This window comes from Balaenoptera borealis (assembly GCF_965194805.1).
Source record: "Balaenoptera borealis genome assembly, chromosome: 15".
Taxonomy (NCBI): domain Eukaryota; kingdom Metazoa; phylum Chordata; class Mammalia; order Artiodactyla; family Balaenopteridae; genus Balaenoptera; species Balaenoptera borealis.
Genome location: NC_138871.1, coordinates 66,403,679 through 66,429,736, shown reverse-complemented (window position 1 = coordinate 66,429,736; position 26,058 = coordinate 66,403,679). Strand labels below are relative to the sequence as shown.

Below are 26,058 nucleotides of genomic sequence, written 5' to 3'. Positions count from 1 at the left end.
GGCTTCTTAGAAACGTTAGATTCTTGAAGTACAGGTAGGAAAGAAATAGTAAGTAGAAGGGTAAGGGCATGAAGGGAATAAAGCCTGAAGGAAAAACATGAGCAAATGTCCAAGTGTATGATGTAAATGAGAAAATATGAAATTGGCCTGAATGGAACAAGAGAGTAATGTTAAGCCAGAGTCAGACAGAGGAGTCTGGGCTTGATAAAACAAGTTACTGAAAAACTGCTGTATGCTCTTGGAACAGGGGAGTGACAATATGAAACTGTTATCATGTACTGAAAAACACAAGCACAAAGGACGTGTTAGAGGCAAGAGGAGTTACATGAAGCTCTCTTGGAAACTGTGGCGTGAGGTAGTAATATCATGGTCTAGGTCTAGAATGGTGTCAGTGCCAGTAGGAAATGAGAAATCAATGCTCTAGGGTCTAGAAGGAAACAGTGACATATCTTAGTGACCAAGTAGGAGGAAGAAGAAGAGGACAGTTATCATGATGGTGATAAATGAGTGCTTACTGCATCTCAGGCACTCTTCTACGTAACTCAAAGCATTACTTTTAATCCTAACAACTCTATGAAATAGGAATTATTATTCTTTTCATTTTATAGATGAAGAAACTAAAGCAGAAAGGTTAAGAAACTTGCTCAAGGTCATACAGATAGTAAGTGGCACTCCAGGATATAAAGCCAGGCAGTAGAGCTCCAGAACCCATTCTTAAGCACCGTAAGAGACCTTTACATAGTTCAAGGAAGAAGGGAAGGAGTCCATGGAGTAGGAAAAGCAACAAGCCTAACAACTGGAAAATACTTACAGAATCATATATCCTGTAAGACTACAAGGAAGGATGATAGTTTTGAAAACACGATTAACTAAGGTAAACTTGTTTCATAACAAGAACTTAGATTTCATGGTTTCAGTCCTTTTTGAAGCTGAAGGTTTAAAAGTCTGCTTGACCTAAAGACAACATAGTGGCAAAAGGAGAGGAAGATTCTTTTACCTTTTTTAAATTTTTATTTATTTATTTATTTTATACAGCAGGTTCTTATTAGCTATCTATTTTATACATCTTAGGGTATATATGTCAATCGCAATCTCCCAATTCATCCCACCACCACCACCACCCCACCCCCGCTTTCCCCCCATGGTGTCCATACATCTGTTCTCTACATCTCTGTCTCTATCTCTGCCTTGCAAACCAGTTCATCTATACCATTTTTCTATATTCCACAAATATGCGTTAATATACGATATTTCTTTTTCTCTTTCTGACTTCACTCTGTATGACAGTATCTAGGTCCATCCACGTTTCTACAAATGACCCAATTTCATGCCTTTTTCTGACTGAGTAATATTCCATTGTATATATGTACCACTTCTTCTTTATCCATTTGGCTGTCGATACGCATTTATGTTGCTCCCAATGACTTGGCTACTGTAAACAGTGCTGCAATGAACATTGGGGTGCATGTGAGTTTTTGAATTATGGTTTTCTCTGGGTATATGCCCAGTAGTGGGATTGCTGGGTCATATGGTAATTTTATTTTTACTTTTTTAAGGAACCTCCATACTGTTCTCCATAGTGGCTGTATCAACTTACATACCCACCAACATTGCAAGACGGTTCCCTTTTCTCCACAGCCTCTCCAGCATTTGTTGTTTGTAGATTTTCTGAGGGATGCCCATTCTAACCGGTGTGAGGTGATACCTCACTGTAGTTTTGATCTGCATTTCTCTAATAATTAGTGATGTTGAGCAGCTTTTCAAGTGCCTCTTGGTCATCTGTATGTCTTCTTTGGAGAAATGTCTATTTAGGTCTTCTGCCCATTTTTGGATTGGGTTGTTAGTTTTTTTAACATTGAGCTGCATGAACTGTTTATATATTTTTGAGATTAATCCTTTGTCCATTCATTCGTTTGCAAATATTTTCTCCCATTCTGAGGGTTGTCTTTTGGTCTTGTTTATGGTTTCCTTTGCTGTGCAAAAGCTTTGAAGTTTCATTAGGTCCCATTTGTTTATTTTTGTTTTTATTTCCATTGCTCTAGGAGGTGGATCAAAAAAGATCTTGCTGTGATTTATGTCAAAGAGTGTTCTTCCTATGTTTTCCTGTAACAGTTTTATAGTGTCTGGTCTTACATTTAGGTCTTGAATCCATTTTGAGTTTATTTTTGTATATGGTGTTAGGGAGTATTCTAATTTCATTCTTTTACATGTAGCTGTCCAGTTTTCCCAGCACCACTTATTGAAGAGACTGTCTTTTCTCCACTGTAAATCTTTGCCTCCTTTGTCATAGATTAGTTGACAATAGGTGCATGGGTTTATCTCTGGGTTTTCTATCTTGTTCCATTGATCTATGTTTCTGTTTGTGTGTGCCCTCCAAGAGTGGAGTCTCTGTTTCCCCCAGTCCTGTCGAAGTCCTGCAATCAAATCCCACTAGCCTTCAAAGTCTGAGTCTCTGGGAATTCCTCCTCCCGTTGCCAGACCCCCAAGTTAGGAAGCCTGACCTGGGGGTCAGAACCTTCACTCCAGTGGGTGGACTTCTGTGGTATAAGTGTTCTCCAGTTTGTGAGTCACCCACCCAGCAGTTATGGCATTTGATTTTATTGTGATTGCGCCCCTCCTACCGTCTCATTGCGGCTTCTCCTTTGTCTCTGGATGTGGGGTATCTTTTTTGGTGAGTTCCAGCGTCTTCCTGTCGATGATTATTCACCAGTTAGTTGTGATTCCTGTGCTCTCACAAGAGGGAGTGAGCGCACATCCTTCTACTACTCCGCCGTCTTGAATCAATCTCCCAAGGACAGGGAGATTCTTAACTTAGATAGAGAATACACTGCAGTGTATCTATTTTTTGATCATTAAGTATACCCCATACTCACTTATCCCCCACAGTGAGGAACTCTACCTCATGAAAGGACCAAGGTCACAGTCAAAGAAGAGAATTTGTAATACTTTCCTTTACCCTGGCCCAGATATATGGTAATGAATAAAGCCATAGTAATAATCATCAACTCTCACCACTAATCCTCTGTTCCTACACCCTTCTCTTGCTAACAGAATCTATAACTCTACATGTATGTGGAAACAGGTTCCAGTAAGGAATCACTCACAATAAAGGAGGCTTCGCTAAGGGAATGGCTACATTTTTTTCTTTAGTCGTTCTGCATAATAGCCAGAAGAGCAATGAAAATTTGAGCTCTACAGATATTTGAATATGCATCATAAAAGTGTGTCCAAGTCAGTCTTTTTAAAGTTCTTAAAACCTTTAATACAAAGTCATCCCTGCTAGCTGTTACAGGTAACTCTGATTCTCAATGTAACTTCTCATGTAAACAAATACAAAATTATACTATTATTATATCTATAATTTGTCATTAGGCTAAAACCATACCTCTAAAAACTGATCTTTCTTTTAACATAGAGTACTTTTGCTTCTTCCTTTACACCTATGCAGCAGACCCTTTGCATCAGCAAGTTCAGCTCCTAACCTACCAGAATTTCTGTGCCCCTCAGAGAGCTGCAATTAAATGAGGATGCAAGGTCACTGTCCACAATCATTCACTAGTTAAGTGACAGTTTCCCATACAGCAACCTTGCAGTGTGGTATAATTTAAATTCCTACCTCAGGAAAATTACTAATCACTACATCACATGGACTTTCACTTATATCAACTATGAATGCCAAGAGTCTACTAAACATTCTGAGAGGCTTTTCATCAAAGTGGATATAGGGAATAATAAAAGAACACTTACTTGAATTCAACAAAGTCAGATTTCCGTAGTCCTAATTCTACTGAATAGCAGGAAAAATGCAAAATAAAAGACTGCCCTAGATGAAATGAGAAGATTGGACCAGATGAAATGAGATCTCCTCCAGCAATAAGCAAAGTTTGTAACCTTAAGTTAAAATATGATCTACAAACCTAGAAACTAAATTTAAAAACATCTGTAAACGTACAGGATCAACCTGAATGACAACTGGCCCCAAACAGTTTACAGAAGCAGCAACCTCCATCTCAATTTTATTTTGCTGCACCTAGCCTTTTATTCTTTTCTTTCACAGGCACTGCTCAATGGCCCTAAAGATTCCTGCTTCAATAAAAAAATCAGTAAATGATTATATCCAAAAAATATCCAGGTAAAACAGTCATTATTTAGAATATTTTATTTTTACAAATGGAATCTCACAAACATTAAGTAAACAATATTATGAGCTAAAAAGTCAAGTAAGAATAAACTAACCACAATGTTGCATATTTAGGGGTTTTTTTTTTACTGCTAGAGTATATATGATTTGAGATATTGCCATGAATAACCTACCAGTCCTTCTTAATCTTAACAAGACTGGGAAAGTCTTGATGGTTTCTACCAGATTTAGCTCGAACTCCATGCTAATGCGAGGAGCCTGTCTTCTGGCCTATCATTCACACAGGGCACATCTGCTTTCACTATGTGAAAGGAAACAAGACAAAACCAGAACAAAGCCAAACAAGCACACAACACAACACAGAACGCACTATGAGACTGTTTAGAAGATTGTTTGTTAACATTAACAAGGACTGCAAATCTCCAGTAACTTAAATTAACTAGATAATTTATGAAGATTCATTGTCTCATGACATGCACTGGTAGAGCTCTACAGGTATGCTTCAGTATATACAACCTGATCTTCTATATAAATGTTTCTTAGTTTTTAAATTTTTTAAACAGGTTTTTATACTAAAGGTATAATGTACACAGTAAAAAAATCAAACCGTAAAAAAAGGTACACAACGAAAAGTGAAAGTATCCTTTATTCCATACTATTCCTACTAGGTTAACCACTAAGAAATCAAATTCTGCTTTAAATGTATGGCCTTCAATATTCATTGTCTGTGCTTGACAGTAAAAAATAATTTCATCATGTAAATTAAGCCCCTTCCACAATTATCTGCTTATATTTTTATATTCAATAAGATGTTTCTTAAGTGATGCATACCTGTACAGCTCCATTCTAAGGGTTGCTGAGTTATTCCTGAATACTGCAAGATAAACAACAATTTTGGCATCAAGGTATCTGGCAGTCATGGTAAGAAGGCTTCTGGAACTCCTAGCTCATGAGATCATTTCAATATATATCCCAGGGCCACATACTGTCTCCTGTGCCTCAATATAAGTAAGATAGTTCCAAATGCAACCAGAAGATATTTTTTAGTCAAATTAAATTCTTTTGAATCCCTCTCCTAAATGTGCCTGGTTATGTTATATAGATTAGAATTCATTAAAATTGATCAACAGTTGGTTTATGGGTCAATATTTAATCATTTAATGATGTCAACAATAAATGACATTATTCTATTTAATCTACATCCATATAAAAATAAGCAAACTGTTTAAGCATTTTCAAAAGTGTGCTATCTAGGTTCTGAGTTTGTTTTTTTAAGGTTCCCCTTGTATGATTTATTCCTATGAAGGCAAAATCTAAGAAAGGTGGTCCCAGAGAGCTAGAATTTATAAAATTTTAAAAGTATGTTTTTGATTTGAAATAAAAGTAGAAATCTTAAAATTTTAAGTTGTCTAATTACTATATAAGCTCGTTCTTACAAAGACCCTTTTGTGCCTATAGAACAAGAAAATATTTGTTGTTGCTTTTCTACCTTAAAAAAAAAAAAAGGTAACTCTGGAAAGGAAAATATAATAAGATGGAAACCATATAATAAGATGAACTTGACTATATTTAAAGTTTTCATATATTAACAAAGTAGAAATTGCCTATACATACATAAATGTAACTACAAAGTCACTATATAGCAGAAACATGCACACCAAAGCCAAAACTATTTTCAAATATTCATTTTAAAACCTAAGGTAACTTGGAAATCTCTTACAAATTAATATATTTGTAACGTAGACTCAAACATTTCATTTCCCAGGGCATTTCCAAACATTTCAGTTTAAAACTAACTGCAAGAAGCAAACAAGTCTAACTACTTTTTCATGAATAACTAACTTCATTTTAATTTTATGTTGATTCAGCTCAGCTCCCACATTTAGAGTAAGTTTTAACTAGGAAGGTAGTATACCATAATAGTCAAATACCAGCAAAGTAATGGGAATGACAATAAAACATATCTCATGAGATGCTATAAAGAGATGATTACTAATCCACTGTTTCTCACCCAACCAAGGATCTCACTTACACAAACTTCCCAACTTATCCTTGCATCAATTTTTCTTTCTCTACTGGATCATGTCATCAACATTATAAACACTTTAATATCTCCCACCTTAAATAAAAATTCTCCCCGACACCATATTCCCATTGCCCGATTTCCTTGATTTATAGCAAAATTTCTCAAAAAAACTATCTATACTCACTGTCTTCATTTCCCTCCTTGATTCTTTCTTGAACCCACTCCAACTGTGCTTTCATCCCCACCACCCCATAGAAATTGTTCTTATTAAAATAACCAGCAATCTCCATAGTATCCAATTATCAATTATCAATCCTCATCTTATTTGACTTCTTGACAGAATTTGACACACCTGATCATCTTTTCCTCCCTGACACATTTTCATCCTTTTGTCTCCCAGAGACTTCACTCACTCTTGGTTTTCCTCCTTCCCCACTGGTCCTCCTTCAAAATCTCCTTTGCAAATACTCATCTTCATCGTGACCTCTAAATTAAGCTGGCTTGCCTAAGGCCTTGGTCTTTGAACCTCTTCTCTTCTCTATTTTACTCCCGAGGCAACCATGTCTGATTAAAGTTACACACTTAGCTGTGTTAAGTGTGATATGCCAACACAGCCTAGCCCTTCTTCCCTGTACTCCAGATTCATATATCTAGCTGCCTCACTTGGATATCTAATAGGTATCTCAACATTAACACAGGCAGAATAAAATTTAGATTTTATATAAACACTTCAAATTCTACTCCCCACCTCCACCCTTGTTTTCTCCTTTAATTAGTACAAACCCCAATTCCATCCTTCCAATTTCACAAGCCCAAACTTAAGAGTCATCCTTGACTTGTTCTATTTTATTGGTCCTGCTTTCCAAATACCCAGAATATACAGCTTCTCATCACCTCCACCTCTAGCTCCCAGCCAAAGGCATTATGTCATCTCTTTTCTGTACTATAGTAATAAGCCTCCTAAATTGGACTCCTTGCCCCCCACAAAACAGAAAGTTCATACAGCAGCAAGAATAATCCTTCTCAAACCTAAATCAGATCATGTCACTTTGCTGCTCAAAACTTCTCATTACTTGCCTTATCACTTGGAATAAAAACCAAAGTTTTTATGTTCTCCTACAAAGCCTCCCTACAATCTAGCCCCCGCTGCCTACCTCATCCACTACTCTTCCCCATACACACACACCACTCCAGCTACACTGGCCTTGCTTTTCCTCAAACACATTAAGCGTATCCTGCCCCAGAGCTTTTGTCCTTGCTTCGTCCTCAACCTGAAACCCTTTTTCCCTGGGCATCTGCATAACCTCTCTCTCACATCATTTAGACTCAATTGTTACCTTATGAGGAAGACCTTTTCTTACTATCCTATCTAAACTAGCAACTCCCTACCCATACTGTCATTCTCAATCTTCTTATCTGCTTTATTTTTTCTTAGCACCCATCAGCACCTGACACAGAATATAATTATTTATTTACTGTCTGTCTTCCCCAAATACTAAAAGGCAAGCACCATGAGAGTAGTGATTTTGTTTTATTCAAAGAGCAGCACAAAGAGTATCTGGCATTTAGCCTGGTAGATATTTGCTGAATAACAAAATAAGTAATAGCAAGTCATTATGCTAAAAGTTTTATAAAGATTAGCTCATTTAATCTTTGGAAAAACTATATGAAAGTAATACTATTATTCCAATTTTACCAAGGAGACAAAGGCACAAGAGATTAAATAACTTATATGTCACACAGTTGGTAAGTAGTATAGTCAGCTTCCTGAATCTTTTAAACGAGATGAAGTTAGACCATACAAATGGAGTATTTAACAAAAAGTTTGGCACAAAAAATACATAACATTTATGGAATACTTATTATGTGCCAAACATTAATGTAAGCTTTTTATGTGTATTTACTCATTTAATTCTCATATTGTTTAATAAGTGGTTGCTATTATTTTCACTATTTACTATTTATCAAGGTACCAACCTGAACTCAACAGAAGTCACATAAAAGATGCTGCTGTGACAGAAATAGCACAAACTCCAACATTTACCAAATCAAAATTAACTGAATTCACATCATACACAGACACATAGTTAACTGTATGTTTGCTAGCCTGTAGTTCTCAAAAAGCCCTCTAACATAGACGAAATAGTCACAGATTTTCTTCATTAAAAAAAAAAATCTACCCCTCCCCTAAAAATCTGGCTGCTACTCCATACTGCACCATATTATGTTTAATCCATTTTTTATTATAAGTTTAAAATTATGTGATTAAAGTAGATCTTTTCAATGTTTAAAACAGAACTTATTCATTTGTACCAAATACTACTGAAATCACCAAGTTTATCTAATGTAAACAACTCTGTTTTAAAAGTCAGTTTTATTACCAAAAGTAAATTTTGATATTTCTGCATCTGAGAAAATAAAGTAGCCAATTCCTTTATCCTTCAGTTAAAGTGAAAGCCACAAGAATCATGAAATTTAGTGAATATAACTTCTTCAGTTCAACACAGCATTTGATTTTTAATTTTTAATTCAATCCGTAGATACTCATTCTTTATTAATAATTAACATATGAAAGATTCTGGGTAAAGACCCTTAAAACTTACGGTGCAATAATGGCTCTAGCAGGTCTTTTTGTGGACTGTACTTGTGAAAGCCAACCTTCTAGCTGTGCATTCAGTTGCGGTCCTATAAAAAGAGAAGGAGAGAAACAGGAGTGAGCAAAGCAATACAGTACTAATAACCATACATGACACAAAGTCCTCACTGAACCTATTTGGAACTAAAATAGCTTAATGGGCAGTGGATCATCATTCTGGATGTTAACGTTTGAAACTTAACCAACTACAAAGTTTCTAGTAGCAAGCCATATGATAAAAACAAGTACTGATTAAACAAAATTTGCTTTTATCCATCCACTTATTTATTTACAACCATCTTCATTCAAGAACAACAATACAATCTACAATTTGAGGCAATGATCAAACAAAATAAAACAAGAAAGAGAAAACTATAGTATATGAAAATAAGTGAATATTTTTTAGAGTACCAAAACCTGCCTTAATCACTAAAATCACATCCATGGAGTGATCATTACCACACTCAATGATCTTTCCTGCCATCCACTCCAGCCCCCTATTCCCATCACCATATAAATAACCAGTGTAACTACACCACCTCAAAAATCTCAATTTCAAGCATCTCACTCTCTTCACTTCCTATCATTCCAGTTCACGTCTAGAAATCTGTTGGAGTCACTTTTCCAACTGTCCTTCATCCTCTCTTCTTCACTTTTTATACCCATCCTGAGATTTGATGATCCATCACTATAATCACTCCCTTGCCTGTGGCCTCCCTCCTTTGCTCCTCTCTTCCTCCAGCATAGTCAAATCATAGTTAAAACCAACCTTCCACTTAACAAAGCACCTCCATCTGAACAGTTGAATGAGACTGTAAAGATACACAACCATATGAACTTTGAAATTATACTCATAAATTACAGCAGATCCTTAGCAAAGCTCAGAAATCATACCATGACAACCTAGTGAATTTGCTCACCTATCTTTAAGATAGAGAGTTACTTCATACAGCTTCTCTTTTTACCTTAAACCATCATCCCCTTCCCATTCCCATTCCCAACAGATGATCAAACTTTTCACTTTGTTAAGGAAAAACAAGCAGAATAACCAACCATCCTGGTTGCTCAGGACTTTGCCAGTTTTAGCACTGGAAGTCCTGCATCCTGGGAAACCTCCCAGTCTCAGGCAAACCTGAATGTTAGTCGCCCTAAATTCGGAAGAGAACTACTTCCTCTTCCCACCATTTATTCTGCTTTCTCTCCTGTTTCAACAAACTGTCCTTGCTCCTAACAAAAGCCAAATTACTTCTGCACTGGATCTCACTTTGTTTTTCATACTCAAGGACTCTGCTCTTACAACTGTCCTTGTCTCCTGCACTAACTTTTCCCTTTTTACTAGATCATTATCATTACCGTGCAAATATGCAATACTAGCAAATTGATTTCCACTGTCCCTTTTTTCTCCGGCTCTCTCTTTTTAAACTTTTAATTAAAAAAAATTTAAACATTACAAAAGAATCTAGATAATAATATAACAAACACTCATGGATTGACTGCCCAAATAAATTAAACCTTAACATTCTATCTTATTTACTTAAGATCTTCTTTTATTAAGAAATAAAATACTGGACTTCCCTGGTGGTCCAGTGGTTAAGAATCCGCCTGCCAGTGCAGGGGACATGGGTTCAAGCCCTGGTCCGGGAAGATCCCACATGCTGCAGAGCAACTAAGCCTGTGCGCCACAACTACTGAGCCTGCGCTCTAGAGCCCGCAAGTCACAACTACTGAGCCCGTGAGCCACAACTACTGAGTCCACGTGTCACAACTGCTGAAGCCCACGTGCCTAGAGCCAGTGCTCCACAACAAGAGAAGCCACCACAGTGAGAAGCCCGTGCACCAAAATGAAGAGTGGCCCCCGCTCACCGCAACTGAAGAAAGCCCACATGATGCAACAAAGACCCAACGCAGCCATAAATAAATAAATAAATACATTTATTAAAAATAAAAACTTTCTAAAAATTTAAATTAAAAAAAAAAGCTAAATAAGCCTCTAACCAGCAACTCAGGACCATCTTTCTCAAGGACCCAAAAGCCATCTCTTTGAAATGTGATCAAGGGAGATGGTGCCCCTTTCTGCCAGTTTCTGTGGGATAGGAACCTAACTTCAGAGGGCCACCTAGCCCCAAGCTGCAAAATTACCTCCTGTCATAAAAATATGTAAGTTTAGTTTTCCTTTGGATAAAGCAATTAGCTAATACATATGGTCACCTCAATTACCAAGTGAATTTAGGATGAACTATGTGTGACAAATGTTTCTATCAAGTCCTCTTACTTGAACACTACTCATAATTTATCTTGAGAATATGCATATAATGGGTTTTATCTGCCTAGCTAAATAAAAGGATGAGCTCTCTTCACATATTTGCAATCTGTTAGCAGATAGCCAGTGATGTGCATCATATTGTAGCTTAATGCTTAGTCAAAAATAAAACTTTCTTTCTCTTCTACCTTTGAAGAGAAGTTTTCTGAGATGGCAGGAGGTTTTGGTTTAAATTATATTTCTCCAACATCAGCAATGGCTCAAATTTCCCATTTCCCTACATCCTTACCAACATCTGATACTGTCAGAATTTTTAATTTTTGCCAATTTGATGGGTATGAAATCGTACCCCTTTGTTTCTTCTAATTTGTACTTGCCAAATATCCATTGAGATGAAGCATTTATGGATTTGGAAATTCTGTGTTTAGGACTATATACATAAACAAGTCAAGTTTATAAATGGCTAGCCCATCTATAAACTGCCAAAGTACAAAAAAGGTCTGATTCAGCAATCAAATGATGTACTTTATTTTTAAAACTTAAATTTAAGAACAGTTACCAAAAAACTTATATTAAATAATTTCATTACTAATTCAAGGAAAAATGGTTCCTAATTTCAAAGTAAATTAAAATTTTAGCTTCCTAATAAATTTCATGTTAACTTAAAATAAGTATTTCCATGTCATAGGAAGTTTACAAAACAAATATAAAACTAAATAAAACAAAAAAAATATCTCCCAATTCAGCAACCCTACTGCCCCCAACTTCACTGGTTTTAAGCACTAAACCAAGCTTTCTTAACAGTCCTTCTGTAAAAGAGCCAGTTTCTTCAGAAGGATCCTAAGATAAAAGTCAAACTCCAAGTTTCTCAATTATTTTTAACTAAGATAGCTGAGTGTATCTATTTATTACAAATGGCTGCTTAACTGTTGATTTGTAAAGTGTCAAATAAAAAATAAATTTGCATTCTTCCACAGAGGCTGATACTTGGCAATATGGTATCCTAAATACATGAAGGTGATGTAGAATGTGTGCTTTCTTTCTCAAATATCACTGAATTTGAAGGCACAGTGATGAATGGAAAAAATGAATCAAAAGGAACAATCCTCGCAAAACTACTTCATGGTATTCTGGCCTTGCCCTGAGAGGAATAAATGGGCATGTACTCCTTTGGATAAAGAGTAAAAGTAGGTTCCCAAAGGATCAATGCTAAAGTATTTCCTTAAGAAATAGACAATAAATAACGTGCTGCAGGCAAGTCAGTACACTTCTGTTTGAGTCCCAATTAAATCAAACAATATTTCACAAAAAAGTTTATTTGCATGGTGACAAAACCACAATGATACTACACACACACACACACACACAAACACACACACATTTTCAGGAACTCCTATGCAACTAATTAACAGAACCATTCTAAAATATGGTAATTAAGTAAGCCAAATTGATTTTTAACTCTCTTTAGTCTGCTCCTCCTATTCCTCTTTGGAGAGAAAAAAAAATTCAATGGCCTCCTGACTCTGAAAACAATCATGTGTCCTATACTGTTCTCAAAAAATGTGCAATGGAACCACCTGAGGATCTCATTAAAATACTAATTATGATTCTATAGGTCTGGAGTGGGGCCTGAGATCCTTCATTTCGAATATGCTCTGCAAGTAAGAGCAACGTTTGCTGGCCTATAGACCACAATCCAATAGCAAGTCTAGATCAACAGTGGCCAACCAAAAAAGGGACTTGGACCGCAAAGACTCCGCAAAACTATATGCATAACAAGTTTTACCTAAAGATAAAATAAATCTCTAGATAAATATAAGATCTATCAATTACAGATTAAAAAATACATATTCACTTAACAGTGGTAATGAAACCTCTTTTACTTTTTTTAAATCATCTATTTTGTCAATCAAGACATAGTAAAGAATAAATACTGTCCTCTAGGAAATTCCATACTTTCTAACATGAAGTAGGTTCCTTAAAAAGAGGAAAGTAGAGAAGAAGAACTACAATCCTGCAGCCTGTGGAACGAAAACCACATTCACAGAAAGATAGACAAGATGAAAAGGCAGAGGGCTATGTACCAGACGAAGGAACAACATAAAACCCCAGAAAAACAACTAAATGAAGTGGAGACAGGCAACCTTGCAGAAAAAGAATTCAGAATAATGATAGTGAACATGATCCAGGACCTTGAAAAAGAATGGAGGCAAAGATCAAGAAGATGCACGAAATGTTTAACAAAGACCTAGAAGAATTAAAGAACAAACACCTAGAAGAATTAAAGAACAAACAAACAAAGAAGAACAATACAATAACTGAGATGAAAAACACACTAGAAGGAGTCAATAGCAGAATAACTGAGGGAGAAGAATGGATAAGTGACCTAGAAAACAGAAGGGTGGAAATCACTGCCAAGGAACAGAATAAAGAAAAAAGTATGAAAAGAAATAAAGACAGCCTAAGAGACCTCTGGGACAACATTAAACACACCAACATTCATATTATAGGGGTCCCAGAAGGAGAAGAGAGAGAAAGGACCCGAGAAAATATTTGAAGAGATTATAGTCGAAAACTTCCCTAACATGGGAAAGGAAATAGCCACCCATGACCAGGAAGCGCAGAGAGTTCCAGGCAGGATAAACCCAAGGAGAAACGCCAAGAAACATAGTAATCAAACTGACAAAAATTAAAGACAAAGAAAAATTATTAAAAGCAACAAGGGAAAAATTACAAATAACATACAAGGGAACTCCCGTAACGTTAACAGCTGATTTCTCAGCAGAAACTCTACAAGCCAGAAGGGAGTGGCATGATACATTTAAAGTGATGATAGGGAAGAACCTACAACCAAGATTACTCTACCCAGCAAGGATCTCATTCAGTTTCGACAGAGAAATCAAAAGCTTTACAGACAAGCAAAAGCTAAGAGAATTCAGCACCACCAAACCAGCTCTGAAGTTACAACAAATGCTAAAGGAACTTCTCTAAGTGGAAGACACAAGAGAAGAATAGGACCTACAAAAACAAACCCAAAACAATTAAGAAAATGGTCATAGGAACATACATATCGATAATTACCTTAACTGTGAATGGATTAAATGCTCCAACCAAAAGACACAGGCTGGCTGAATGCATACAAAAACAAGACCCATATATATGCTGTCTACAAGAGACCCACTTCAGACCTAGGGACACATACAGACTGAAAGTGAGAGGATGGCAAAAGATATTCCACGCAAATGGAAATCAAAAGAAAGCTGGAGTAGCAATACTCATATCAGATAAAATAAACTTTAAAATAAAGAATGTTACAAGAGACAAGGAAGGACACAACATAATGATCAAGGGATCAATCCAAGAAGAAGATATAACAGTTATAAATATATATTCACCCAACATGGAAGCACCTCAATACATAAGGCAACTGCTAACAGCTATAAAAGAGGAAATAGACAGTAACACAATAATAGTGGGGGACTTTTAACACCTCACTTACACCAGTGGACAGATCATCCAGACAGAAAATTAATAAGGAAACACAAGCTTTAAATGACACAACAGACCAGATACATTTAATTGATATTTATAGGACATTCCAACCAAAAACAGGAGATGACACTTTCTTCTCAAGTGCGCACAGATCATTCTCCAGGATAGATCACAACTTGGGTCACAAATCAAGCCTTGGAAAATTTAAGAAAACTGAAATCATATCAAGCATCTTTTCTGACCACAACGCTATGAGATTAGAAATAAATTACAGGGAAAAAAAACGTAAAAAAGACAAACACATGGAGTCTAAACAATACGTAACTAAATAACCAAGAGATCACTGAAGAAATCAAAGAGAAAATCAAAAAATACCTAGAGACAAATGACAACAAAAACATGACAATCCAAAACCTATGGAACGCAGCAAAAGCAGTTCGAAGAGGGAAGTTTACAGCAATACAATCCTACCTCAAGAAACATGAAAAATCTCAAATAAACAATCTAACCTTACACCTAAAGGAACTAGAGAAAGAAGAACAAACAAAATCCAAAGTTAGTAGAACGAAAGAAAACATAAAGATCAGAGCAAAAATAAATGAAATAGAAACAAAGCAGTAGCAAAGATAATAAAACTAAAGCCTGGTTCTTTGAGAAGATAAACAAAATCGATAAACCTTTAGCCAGACTCATCAAGAAAAAGAGGGAGAGGACTCAAATCAATAAACTTAGAAATGTAAAACGAGAAGTTACAACAGACACTGCAGAAGTACAAAGCATCCTAAGAGACTACTACAAGCAAATGTATGCCAATAAATTGGACAACTTGGAAGAAATGGACAAATTCTTAGAAAGGTATAACCTTCCAAGGCTGAACCAGGAAGAAACAGAAAATATGAACAGACCAATCACAAGTAATGAAATTGAAACTGTGACTAAAAATCTTCCAAGAAACAAAAGTCCAGGACCAGATGGCTTCACAGGTGAATTCTATCAAACGTTTAGAGAAGAGCTAACACCCATCCTTCTCAAACTCTTCCAAAATATCGCGGAGGATGGAACACTCCCAATCTCATTCTACGAGGCCACCATCACCCTGATACCAAAACCAGACAAAGATGATGCAAAAAAAGAAAATTACAGACCAATATCACCAATGAAGATAGATGCAAAAATCCTGAACAAAGTACTACCAAACAGAATCCAACATCACCATGGTGTATGATTAAAAGGATCATACACCATGATCAAGTGGGATTTATCCCAGGGATGCAACAATTCTTCAATATACGCAAATCAATCAATGTGATACACCATATTAACAAATTGAAGAATAAAAACCATATGATCATCTGAATAGATGCAGAAAACGCTTTTGACAAAATTCCACACCCATTTATGATAAAAACTCTCAAGAAAGTGGGCATAGAGGGAACCTACCTCAACATAATAAAGGCCATATACGACAAACCCACAGCCAACATCATTCTCAATGGTGAAAAACTGAAAGCATTTCCTCTAAGATCAGGAAGAAAACAAGGATGTCCACCTTTGCCACTATTATTCAACATAGTTTTGGAAGTCCTAGCCAAGGCAGTCAGAGAAGAAAAAGAAATAAAAGGAATCCAAATCAGAAAAGAAGAAGTAAAACTGTCACTGTTTGCAGATGACATGATACTATACATAGATAATCCAAAAGATGCCACCAGAAAACTACTAGAGCTAATCAATGAATTCGGTAAAGTTGCAGGATACAAAATTAGTGCACAGAAATCTCTTGCATTCCTATGCACTAACAATGAAATATCAGAAAGAAATTAAAGAGAAACAATCTCATTCACAATTGCAACAAAAATAATAAAATACAAAGGAATAAACCTACCTAAGGAGGTAAAAGACCTGTACTCAGAAAACTATAAGACACTGGTGAAAGAAATCAAAGATGACACAAACAGAAGGAGAGATATACCATGTTCTTGGATTGGAAGGATGAATATTATGAAAATGACTACACTATCCAAAGCAATCTACAGATTCAACGCAATCCCTATCAAATTACCAATGGCATTTTTTACAGAACTAGAACAAAAAATCTTAAAGTTTGTAATGGAGACACCAAAGACCCCAAATAGCCAAAGCAGTCTTGAGGGAAAAAAATGGAGCTGGAAGAATCAGACTCCCTGACTTCAGACTATACTCCAAAGCTACAGTAATCAAGACAATATGGTACTGGCACAACAACAGAAATATAGATCAATGGAACAGGATAGAAAGCCCAGAGATAAATCCACGCACCTACGGTCAACTAATCTATGACAAAGGAGGCAAGAATATACAATGGAGAAAAGACAGCCTCTTCAATAAGTGGTGCTAGGAAAACTGGACAGCTACCTATAAAAGAATGAAATTAGAACACTCCCTAACACCATACACAAAAATAAACTCAAAATGGATTAGAGACCTAAGACCTCTAATAAGACCAGACACTATAAAACTCTTAGAGGAAAACACAGGAAGAACACTCTTTGACATAAATCACAGCAAGATCTTTTTGATCCACCTCCTAGAGCAATGGAAATAAAAACAAAAAAAAACAAATGGGACTTAATGAAACTAAAAGCTTTTGTAAAGCAAAAGAAACTACAAACAAGACGAAAAGACAACCCTCAGAATGGGAGAAAATATTTGCAAATGAATGAACGGACAAAGGATTAATCTCAAAAATATATAAACAGCTCATGCAGTTCAATATTAAAAAAATGAACAACCCAATCCAAAAATGGACAGAAGACCTAAATAGACATTTCTCCAAAGAAGACATACAGATGGCCAAGAAGCACATGAAAAACTGCTCAATATCACTAATTATTAGAGAAATGCAAATCAAAACTACAGTGAGGTATCACCCACACCAGTTAGCATGGACATCATCAGAAAATCTACAAACAACAAATGCTGGAGACGGTGTGGAGAAAAGGAAACCCTCTTGCACTGCTGGTGGGTATGTAAATTGATACAGCCACTATGGAGAACAGTATGGAAGTTCCTTAAAAAACTAAAAATAGAATTACCATATGACCCAGCAATCCAACTACTGGGAATATACCCAGAAAAAACCATAATTCAAAGAGACACATGCGGGGGCTTCCCTGGTGGTGCAGTGGTTGAGAATCTGCCTGCTAACGCAGGGGACACGGGTCCGAGCCCAGGTCTGGGAAGATCCCACATGCCGCAGAGCAACGAGGCCCGTGAGTCACAACTACTGAGCCTGCGCGTCTGGAGCCTGTGCTCCGCAACGAGAGGCCACGATAGTGAGAGGCCCGTGCACCGCGATGAAGAGTGGCCCCCGCTTGCCGCAACTAGAGGAAGCCCTTGCACAGAAACGAAGACCCAACACAGCCAAAAATAAAAATTAATTAATTAATTTAAAAAAAAAACAATGTGAATCTGTAAGCTGAGAGTGAGAGCACACAGCTAATCCTTGGTAACACTAAAAAAAAAAAAAAAAAAAAAAAAAGACACATGCACCCCAATGTTCACTGCAGTACTATTTACAATAGCCAGGTCATGGAAGCCACCTAAATGGCCATCGACAGCCGAATGGATAAAGAAGATGTGGCACATATATACAATGGAATATTACTCAGCCATAAAAAGGAAAAACTGGGTCATTTGCAGAGATGTGGATGGATCTAGAGACTGTCATACAGAGTGAAGTAAGTCAGAAAGAGAAAAACAAATATCGTATATTAACACATATATGTGGGACCTAGAAAAATAGTACAGATGAACTGGTGTGCAGGGCAGAAACAGAAAAACAGATGTAGAGAACAAACGTATGGACACCAATCAGGGAAAGTGGCGGGGGTGGGGGGGCTGGTGGTGGGATGAACTGGGAGATTGGGATTGACATACATACACTAATATGTATAAAATGGATGACTATTAAGAACCTGCTGTGTAAAAAAATAAATTAAATTAAATTCAGGGAAAAAAAAGGAAAGTAGAATACACCTCAAAAAGCCCGAGGACCAAAATAAAATTTAAAAATGTTTAAATAAATAAATAAAGCCTGAGGACCATTCTAGTCCTATCACTTACCTTTCCTAGAATTTTATCTGTATTGTGTTTCAGTCACCACACAGCTTTATGTTCTACTAGTTATTTAATAAACTATTACATCATAAGGTTAACTATGACCAATCATGTTATAATTTGCTTTCATTTGTTAACTGAATAAATATTTATGGAGCAGCTATTTATGTGCCAGGAAGTGGGATGAATGCTGGAGTTATAGCAATAAAAAAAAGAGAGGAAATGGGACTTTCCTGGTGGTCCAGTGGTAAAGAATCCTCCTTGCAATGCAGGGGATGTGGGTTCAATCCCTGGTCAGGGAACTAAGATCTCACATGCTGTGGAGCAACTAAGCCCGTGCAGCACAACTATTGAGCTTGCCCGCCTCAACTAGAGAGGCTGCGTGCCACAAACTACAGAGCCCATGCACTCTGGAACCCACGCCAGAGCTACAGAGCCCACGAGCCCTGGAGCCTGTGCACCACAACTAGAGAAGAGAAAACCCGCATGCCACAACTAGAGAGAAGCCCGTGCACCGCAATGAAAAGATCCCGCATGCCTCAACGAAGATCCTGCGTGCCGCAACTAAGACCCGATGCAGCCAAAAATAAATAATAAAATTTTTTAATAAAAAACTTAAAAAAAAAAAAAGACAGGAGAGATACCTGCCTTCATGGCACTTTATAAGTGTCAATGTCTTAAATCCAAAGAATGGTGGAAAGATGATAAATTCAGACACCAGGACAAGCTAATAGGAAAGACAGTTTCGGTTAGGAGAGGAGCCTTCCAGTGCTAATCAAAGTATTCCACATACATAAGGTAAAGAATGATCAACTATCACAACTTTTTTAACATTCTTTTTTAATTGGTACCAGCATAGTAAATATAATTCTACAGGACTGGTTAAAACAAAGTAACCAGGCTTCCCTGGTGGCGCAGTGGTTAAGAATCCGCTTGCCAATGCAAGGGACACGGGTTTAAGCCCTGGTCCGGGAAGATCCCACGTGCCGTGGAGCAACTAAGCCCGTGCACCCCAACTACTGAGCCTGCGCTCTAGAGCCCATGAGCCACAACTACTGAAGCTCATGTGCCTAGAGACCGTGCTCTGCAACAAGAGAAGCCACTGCAATGAGAAGCCTGCGCACTGCAACGAAGAGCAGCGCCCGCTTGCCACAACTAGAGAAAGCCCACGTGCAGCAACGAAGAACCAACACAGCCAAAAATAAATAAATAAAATGAAAATTTTTTTTAAATGTAAAAAAAACCCAAAAAACCAAAGTAACAAGAGACAAAGCAGAAGCAAAAAATACAAAGCCAAAAAAGTAGGTTGTCAGCACCTAGTATTTTCTTCTTAATCACTCTAAATCTGTTAAAACCAAGCTAAGAAATAAACTCTAATCTGTGATGGAAAGTCTACAAATAATAAGATTAATATGTTAGGGAGTTCCTAGGTGGCCTAGTGGTTAGGATTTGGCGCTCTCACTGCAGAGGCCTAGGTTCAATCCCTGGTTGGGGAATCATCCCGCATGCCGCGTAGCGTGGCCAAAACACAAAAATAAATAAGATTAACATGCTAGACTTTTTATGACAGTGGCTCCTGGATCGCTGAATGTTACAGGCCAATAAAATTTCAGAAGAAATTTAAGGGACCAACATAGGGTTGCAATTTTTTTTTTTTTTTCGCACATGTCAACTTTATTTGAAGTACTGACAGTAAACTTATTCAAAACAATGTAATGTTGCCTTGAGGTATTTTGTATATGAGAAAGATGAATGTTAACATTTTCCATCACAGTACTGGTTGTACAATGATAATTATCATGATTATGAAATTTGTAGCAAGATGGATCCTGGTTTTCCATATTTAGTGCTATTCTAATTATATATTTTATATTAAAAAGATTAAAGTATTGAGAAGTCCAAAATGTCAAAAACATGAGCTCTCATCTCAAAACAGATTTTGTCATTATAGATGGTTTAATTTCCATACCAATAATAATGTTATGTTACTTCACTATCAATATGTTATGCAGGTAAAATGAGATGAGACATTATCAATTAAAATTTTTTAATTGAAATATAGTTGATTTACAATGTTGTGTTAGTTTCAGGTGTACAGCAAAGTGATTCAGATATATATATATATATATATATACGTGTATATATATATTCTTTTTCAGATTCTTTTCCATTATAGGTTATTACAAGATAGTGAATATAGTTCCCCATGCTATACAGTAAGTCCTTGTTTTTTCTCTATTTTATATATAGTAGTGTCTATCTGTTAATCTCAAATTCCTAATTTATCCTTAGCTCCTGCCTTTTCCCTTTGGTAACCATAAGTTTGTTTTCTATGTCTGTGAGTCTATTTCTGTTTTTTAAATAAGTTCATTTGTATCATTTTTTTAGATTCCACATATAAGTGATACCATATGATATTTGTCTTTCTCTGTCTGACTTTATTTAGTATGATAATCTCTAGGTCCATCCATGTTGCTGCAAATGGTATCATTTAATTGTTTTTTGTGGCTGAGTAATATCCCACTATATATTGTACATATACCATATCTTCTTTATCCATTCATCTGTCGATGGTCACTTAGGTTGCTTCCATGTCTTGGCTATTGTAAATAGTGCTGCTGTGAACACTGTGGTGCATGTGTCTTTTCAAATTAGAGTTTTCATCTTTTCCAGATACATGGCCAGGAGTGGGACTGCTATTGTAACTCTATTTTTAGTTTTTTAAGAAACTTCCATGCTGTTCTCCATAGTGGCTGTGCAAATTTTTTATTTTCTCAAGAAAGGACATTTAAAACACATCAACCATTTATCTATGACCACCATGATTTCTTAAAATAAATACCGTAACACCAAAAAGTAATAAGTGCACAATTTTAAGATAACCTCAGTCCTTTAAACTGAATAACCACATTTCATTGATTCCAAGAAGGTGCACCAGTGTTTTATGTATCACTAAGAAAGAAAGAAAATAAAAAACCTTCCAATTAAAATAAGACAGATGGTTTCTTATCACTTAGAATTTTTATATTTATTGGAAAAGTTCTTAAACTTATTTAGATGTGAATTCTCATAACACAAGTTTATGTAAAAAAGAAAAGCAAAATGAACTCAAGATACTCTTAAAATTTTCTTCACATTCACAATCTAATATCTAAATTGCTTTTTAACTCAGTCATCAGTGACCCTGTTTTTCCATAATATCATTCTCTGTACCAAAGGAATTAGTGATGTGATATTCCTTTTAAAAACGTTCCTCTACTGCCTCGGGACTCTAGTCCAAGAAACTGACACACATTGTCCAAGTCTTGATGCTATATCTTTTCTGATCTTACCAAAAGGTATCACCAAAAGGTGCAACCAACAGGTTTCAGAAGACAACCCAGGCATGTTCATCTCTTTCATAAATGGTCCTTAAATGGTATGTTACCAGAAACACCAATTGGTTGCAGTTGTCTAGTCATACCAACAGGATTAATTATTGAGTTCGAGTATATGTAGGCAGTGACAACTATTTCGCAACTGACAATGATTTAAAGATGCCATTGATTGTAAAACACATCTCAATTTCAGAAATGTTAAAATGTGGGAAAACGTACATCTTAAAATCAATGAAATATAGTAGCACTATGAAAACCACACTCTCCACAATGTTCTGGCATTTTTTAATTTCAATGCAAAACAGTGAAAAAATTCATCAAAAAACAGCATTTGGGAACCACTTCTCACTACAATGAAAAGTATTTCTCAGAAGGCTTACTGACTATAATGACCTCATTTAATTTAAAAAATAACATTTCAGCAGTTCTCCCTAAATCCCTTCTCTCATTACTGATGTCTTACTGTGACCATATACTTATAATTTATTGCTATGCTATTTACAAAACTAAGTATCCTATTTTTAGATACATGGCAAGGGATGCTGTTTGTTTTTATGTATCTTATGACAGGACTCCTCATACAGAAAATAATATGCCCTTAGGAGTACAAGAACACAAGAATTGTCTCACTGAATCTGACCCAAAACCCATCCAGAGCAGTACTGTATCAAACCAAAAAAACAAAAACAAAAATAAAAAAAACCTTGCTATGAAGAACACTATTGTTCTCCTTGATACAAACCTCAAAGGGTTAGACCAAATCCAAATATCTTGGATTCCTTATTACCCACTAAAATTATAAACATTTTAAGAATCTGTTTATATTTTTTGCTAAACTCTGTAGTTCAGAATAGAATCCATAGCGGCAAATAACTATCCAAATGAACAATCTTTAGTGCATACCAACTAACCCATATCTGGCCAAGTGGACATCACTTACCACTTTTCTGTCCACTCATATACAGTCTCTCAAAATTTTCATATAGTTAATACCAATTCCACTGGCATTTCATACGTAAAAGGGCTTCAAATTTGAAGGATCACGGTGTATTTCTCCCTTGAGGTGATTTACAAAACCATAACCTGAAAATAGGTTCAGCATTGATCCCTTTAACAGTCTATTAATTTGGACTCCCTATTCTTACTCTTATTCTGTTTATAAACAAATTCCCTATCCCTATCAAATGATGCCACTAAGTTCCTTGAGAGTGCCTGGTTATATAGTATCTTACCTAAACTCTTTTTTAAGATCAAGATACTGATTTTTGTCTGCTATTTCTTCATTATAAAAAAAAAAAAAAAAAAAATATATATATATATATATATATATATATATATATACATTCAGTATGGAAATTGTGGGGAATACATATTAAGAAGGGGGAAAAACAAAAATCCCATAATTATTTTAAAAACCCACCAAAATTAATATTTTCCAAATTTCCTTCTAGTCTTTAAAATGATATACAATTCTGTAACTTGATTTTATTTACATAACATTATACATAGGTATTTCCCTGTATTATGAACTCTTTATAGACATTTTATGGCTAAATAAGATTTCTTTTTGTAAATGGATCACTGCTTCCTTAAACATTACTCTAATATAAGATGTTTAGGTTCTTTCTTTCCAATTTTTTGCGCTATTATAAACAATTCTGTAATATATATCTCTATTTCCATATTTTAAATTATCTCCTTTTGAGATTCTCAGAATGGAATTACTATGTAAATCAATGAGTCTTTTTAAGATTTCAATACATATATTCAAAATGTTATCCAAAATTGCATCCATTCAAAATCATGCACCATGCATGAACAATACCTGTTTCACCATACCCTCACCATTCTCCTCAAAACAGTATTTTAAAAGATTAATTTAACTCATCCCTCATTTGATAAAAATTTAATGCCTGACCTCAATTATATTTGACATTTCAAAATAAATTACTTTATTTCTTCAGAGTAATTTAAATGCCTAGGAAAAATACATTTTGACTCTTAAGATATGTATTTTCTACTTGGACCATGAAATAGCAACATAATTGTTGCTGCCAGTCACAAGTTATCCATTACTAATGTTTAGCAAACAACTACTATCTATTGGCCTTTACAGTAGGCAGGTCAAATTCAAAACCAAGCCTATTATGCTGCATTATGCTACTGTTTTAAATCGCTCACAATCCTTAAGACTTTTATATTCTCCTGCCATTAAATCTTTTTAAGTAATGGGGTGTTTTTTTAACCTTTTAGTTACGATAATTCTTTCTCCTATAATAGTCAAAAAGTGGTCTACAGACGAGAATCATCCAATAATGTGTTTATTTTAAAAAGAGATCACTATGTCATCACAATCTCTGGGGATGGTTACCTGGAGTTTTTAACAAGCTTTTAACAAGCTCTCAGGTGGCTGTGATACACACTAAAATGTGGGGCCCCTGCCATAAAGGCATTCATGTACACATGCTATATGAATGAATACATGAATGAATGCAGCTAACAGACTCTTGGACAGTTTATATTAGTTATAAACTGTTTTCATTACATAAATAAATCACATAATCTATAAGTTAGCAATATATAAATGCATGAATTTTTACCTCTAAACTACTTTGAATCCATAAGTGATCCACTGTTTCTTAAAATTTACATAAGTTTATTTTTAATAGTGTTTCTAGCCTCTCACTTCAATCAATGCCTCTCCAGCTTTTCCACTCAAATAACAAATGAAAAAGGAAAATAAACTCAGATTCATAGAAACTGTGTGATATGCAAACAAATTCTTTTAAATCTTCTGTTTTAGTCCAAAAATTCATGTGAGGGGCTTCCCTGGTGGCACAGTGGTTAAGAATCCGCCTGCCAATGCAGGGGATGTGGGTTCGAGCCCTGGTCCAGGAAGATCTCACATGCCACGGAGCAACTAAGCCCATGCACCACAACTACTGAGCCTGCATTCTAGAGCCCGCGAGCCACAACTACTGAACCCATGTGCCACAACTACTGAGCCTGCACTCTAGAGCCTGTGCTCCACAACAAGAGAAGCCACCACAATGAGAAGCCCGTGCACCGCAACAGAGTAGCACCTGCTCTCCGCAACTAGAGAAAGCCCACGCACAGCAACGAAGACCCAATGCAGCCAAAAATAAAATAAATAAATTTTTTTAAAAAATTCATGTGAATGTAATAAACTAAATGACAATATCCATAGTAATTTCAAAATTCCCATGCTCCTATCTGCAATTTAAATGGAGGCTTCAAGAAGATACACCACATTTATCCTCTAACACAGGGTCAAGTACTCTAGTTAGGAAACACGAACCTGGATCATAAAAAGCAACAAGCTAAATGAGCTGAAGTGGTACAAATGCTTAAAGTTGGGTCCACAACACTTCCTTAATGCATATCTAACCAGGAATCATTATTTTCTTCCAATTGCAACTTTTTTTTTTTAATATTTCTTTAGGTTACAACCAGCCAATTGATACTAGTGAATCTGGATAATTTGGTACCAAATGCAAAAACATAATTTATGGAAAAATAAAACAAGTCTGCCCTAGCGGAAAGAATCAGGAATAGGATAACACTTCCCACACAAGGAAACAATTCTCAGGCAATTGCTAAAAAATAAAAGTTTCTTAAGGTAAAAGGAAAAATTAGAATTTTCATTTTTCATATATTTCTACCACTAAACAAATCTGTAGACATTATCACATCTCACTCTATTCTGTGTAATACAGATTTTCTTCTCTAAGAGTTTTCACTTACAGAGTTTGATCTGAAAAAGTGTATCAGGCCCAGTGGACTAGATCTAACTTATACGACTGCACATGTGTAAACTGCTATAACAAAAGATCTGAAACAATCTAAGCACCTACCAAAAAAGAAATTGGTTAAACTAATCATGGTAGATCCATAAAATAGAATATTCAGCAACTGGAAAACAAAGAGGCAAATTTTATGAACCTCTATGAAAGATCTTTTAATTGAGGGTAAAAAGAAGCATGGTACAGAAGGATACAATATGCTGCCATT

General features: G+C 35.9%; 1 protein-coding gene across 10 annotated transcripts in view; it reads right to left on the bottom strand.

Moving 5' to 3' along the window:
- The window catches only part of MEMO1 (mediator of cell motility 1), a 127,938-nt gene that overhangs the window by 50,543 nt on the left and 51,337 nt on the right, over positions 1-26,058 (bottom strand). For 6 of the 10 annotated variants that reach the window (XR_014234776.1, XM_082356811.1, XM_082356818.1 and 3 more), the window contains one exon: positions 8,771-8,852. Coding sequence is in view for 6 of the 10 variants with exons in the window: in XM_082356811.1 (XP_082212937.1) it covers positions 8,771-8,852 (82 nt within the window). In the remaining 4 variants the exon portion in view is untranslated. Of the gene's footprint in view, positions 1-3,747; positions 3,824-4,314; positions 4,443-4,972; positions 5,016-8,770; positions 8,853-26,058 lie in introns of those variants that run through there. The other 4 variants (XM_082356813.1, XM_082356816.1, XM_082356812.1 and 1 more) reach the window with 3 other exon arrangements.